The sequence below is a fragment of the Engystomops pustulosus genome, chromosome 3 (genome assembly GCF_040894005.1).
Source record: "Engystomops pustulosus chromosome 3, aEngPut4.maternal, whole genome shotgun sequence".
Taxonomy (NCBI): Eukaryota; Metazoa; Chordata; class Amphibia; order Anura; family Leptodactylidae; genus Engystomops; species Engystomops pustulosus.
The window spans coordinates 208641781-208645007 of record NC_092413.1 but is presented as its reverse complement, the minus strand read 5'-3'; the positions used below and the strand labels follow the sequence as shown (position 1 = coordinate 208645007).

At 42.2% G+C, this 3227-nt stretch overlaps 1 protein-coding gene across 1 annotated transcript; it reads right to left on the bottom strand.

Moving 5' to 3' along the window:
• Positions 1-1076: 1076 nt before the first annotated feature.
• On the bottom strand, positions 1077-2922 carry LOC140122921 (serine/threonine-protein kinase SBK1-like). The gene is made up of 3 exons (XM_072144164.1): positions 2808-2922; positions 2178-2379; positions 1077-1851 (listed from the first exon to the last, which is right to left on the bottom strand). Exons 1-3 carry the CDS (start codon positions 2920-2922, stop codon positions 1077-1079), a joined length of 1092 nt encoding a protein of 363 aa, XP_072000265.1.
• Between the last annotated feature and the right edge of the window lie 305 nt (positions 2923-3227).

Sequence of the window (3227 nt, the reverse complement as noted above, 5' to 3'; positions counted from 1 at the left end):
GGCTGGCACTGTGCCAGTAAGATGACGTCACAGACGCCATCTTACTGGCAATTCTTGCTAGTAACTCTGGGGTCCAGATCGGACCCCAGAGTTACTATAGCAACGATCGGCGCCCCCCGAAAACGGTTCGGGGGGGCCGATCGTGGGGGAAAGACCCCCCAGATACTTGTTAGATGCCGCGGTCGCGCTGACCGCGGCATCTAAAGGGTTAAGCACCCGCGATCGGAGACAACTCCGATCGCGGGTGTTACACTGGGGTGCCGGCTATTAGTTACAGCCGGCACCCCGTGTTTCCCGATGCCGGTTCGGCTCTGATGCAGAGCCGAGCCGGCATAAGCGCCGTGGCGGATATATCCGCCACTGAGCGCTAAGTCACTGCGCTCCGTGGCGGATATATCCGCCGCGGAGCGTGAAGGGGTTAAAACACAGAAAACAATGTAGCACACACTTTCATTTCTATATCTGGTAAACACGGGAACAAATAAAGCAATCCAGATATTAAGACCGGGAGCCAAACCTCACTATGGACACTATCAACAGTTTTATAATTGGCAAACTATATTTTCGCCAATCCCACTATAAAAGCAGAACCTTAAATATTGGTATAAACACAGGATAAAACCACTTTCATCAAGTTCTCTAAAATCCAGCTCAACATCCTCGCTTCCACAGCCCCACCTGATCCTTACCCACTATAATACAATAAAATAATCAGCAATTACACTACAATTTCTCTCCAGCATATAAAACGTGGGATTCTTCTGGAAAAACAAATGTCCCTTTGATAAACAGGAGCATAAACCAAAATAACAATTATTCTTCAACCTAATAATACCTCAAAGCTTAAAAAAACCACTGAAGTAAAATGTGCAACGACCAGAAACCGTTACCATTTCTCTATTCATTTCCAATAATTGACCACATTTACACATTTAGTATTATAAACCTCCATCCTCCCTCCTTACTCAATGCATCTCACATTCGGAGTGGTAACACTTACTCGGGGTAATGGAGAAATACTACTTACCTTATTAGGTTCCTCTAGGAAGCTTTGGTCACCAGTCCTCAACTTAAATCTACGTGACCTCCACTTCACATCCCAAAGCCAGACTGGTGTCATCCACAAGAAACATCACCGTTGTTTGCCTGGGGCTGCTGGTGGACTCATTGGTGGCTTCATCAACTATGATGCATTCTATGTCCCCATGATTTTCCACTATTATATATTCATCTTCTGCTTCTATGATGATAATCTCACCGTTATATTCCTGAATATCATCTTCTGCAATTGATAATTGAAAAGCTTCATCCGGAATATCTTCTACTCCCCATGGAATTTCGGCATACGTTGGAACACTAAGAAGACTCCTGGCCTTGGGATCCTGGCAAAGCAGCACATGAAAAAGTTCCTGGGCTGCCCCGTTGAAATTTTCCCAATGCTTCGGAGGTGGAACATGATCCACACCATTTTGCCAACAAACAAATTTCCTAAAAAGTTGATCCTGCTCGACCGCTCTTCTCCACGGAAAATTTCCAGAAAATGCGACAAACAACAAAACACCCAAGGCAAATATATCCACGCTTGCATCGTTAATTATGGTTTCAGTAGGTTTTAAATTACAAAGCTCCGGCGACATGTAGGGAATTATGGGGGACATAAATGGAACAGGAGTTCCCACCTGCTGGGTCAAGCCAAAGTCACTCAGCTTGACATGGTGACATTCCTTGTCCATTAGTAACACATTGTCAGGTTTGAGGTCTCTGTGCACCAGTTGTTTGCTGTGCATGAACTCCAGAGCTCCGCACAGCTGTAGTGCACAGCGCCGCACCATCACCTCTGGAATCCCGACCAAGAAAAGAAGATATTATTAGACGTGTGCATTATGTAAATGATAAAATATGTAACTATAAATTTATCAAATCTTGGCTTAAGTCCACATCAGTGGTCTCCAGCCTGTGGCCCTCAGGTTGCTGTAAAACCACTACTCCAAAAATTGCATGACCTCCGCATCAACTACAGGACTACAGGTTATATATCACTGATCTAATAATATAAAACCTCTTTAGGAATAAGAAACCAAACCATTCATGACCACATTTCATTGAATTCATTTTAACATTTTTTTCTAAATTCCAAAAACATTATTTTTTCCATAATTTCATCTGAGATACTTACATCAGGCTGGATGAGAGCGCAGAGGGTTCCTGCAGGAGCCAAATCCTGGGCCAGCACATAGTGGTCCACACAGTCCACAATGGAGGAGTGCGTGAAGATGATCCCATGGTAGCTGGACAGGAAGATGGAGGTACAAAGCTCCTGTAGGAAGGAGGTCCTCTTTGTTTTGCTCTTTTCCATCATTTTGAGGGCAACCATTTTACCTGATAAGAAGAAAATATATTTTATCATTAAAATTCTAGATTATTTGGGAATATTTAAATTGAAGGGGTGGTCTTCTAGCTTCATGCAATCTATTATAGAGTTTTTAGTTGAGGAGAGCAGGGATTCTTTTTTTTCAAGGCGCTCATCCTTTTCATAAAGAATAATTACTCTTCATAAAGTAGACAACATGTAATGCAAAGCAGAATGGTTATTCCAAATATTGGACCCTTCAAATAGGATTTGGAAGTCAAAAGGCTCTAACTCCCATTGGCAAAGAAAATAATGAATTCTATAACATGAAAACCACCATCTAAAGAACTTTCAGAAATGTTACACATTCCTAAAGGCAAAAAACTAAACTTCTAAAAATATTACAGATTATTCACTGAACTGTATCTTTTATAGACCTTTCATACTGGGTATTTACCTGTTGCCCTCTCACGTGCCTTGACCACTTGGCCGTAGGTTCCTTGTCCCAGATACTCCAGGAACTGGAAATTCTTTTCGGAAATCTTTTGCAAATCAAAGTTGCAGAATTCCATGGTGGATTTGTAGAGGGTTTTATCCGGATAGTGACTGGACAATGATAATTCAAGAAGGTCTCCAAGAAGTTGGATTTGTCTTTATGGGTCACAGGAGAATAAATCTCTTGCAGGGTCAGTTCTGTAGAAGATCTAGAAGAGGATCCAGTTTCCAAAAACTGACTGCTATCCAAGAGGCCCATCTGTCTTTTATAGGGAAACTATGACTAATAGTTGATGTCCCGCCCCTTCCATAGATAATGGAGTGTAAATGACCCTCTTATCATATGCAAATACAGATATCCCCTGGATGTTGATGTGATTAT

Excerpts from the sequence above, each read along its gene's own strand:
- LOC140122921 (XM_072144164.1), bottom strand. The coding sequence starts at position 2,922 with ATGGAATTCTGCAACTTTGATTTGCAAAAGATTTCCGAAAAGAATTTC. Across the intron at positions 2,380-2,807 it reads GGCACGTGAGAGGGCAACAG|GTAAAATGGTTGCCCTCAAA; the intron begins GTAAATACCCAG and ends TCTTCTTATCAG. Across the intron at positions 1,852-2,177 it reads TGCGCTCTCATCCAGCCTGA|GGTCGGGATTCCAGAGGTGA; the intron begins TGTAAGTATCTC and ends TCTTCTTTTCTT.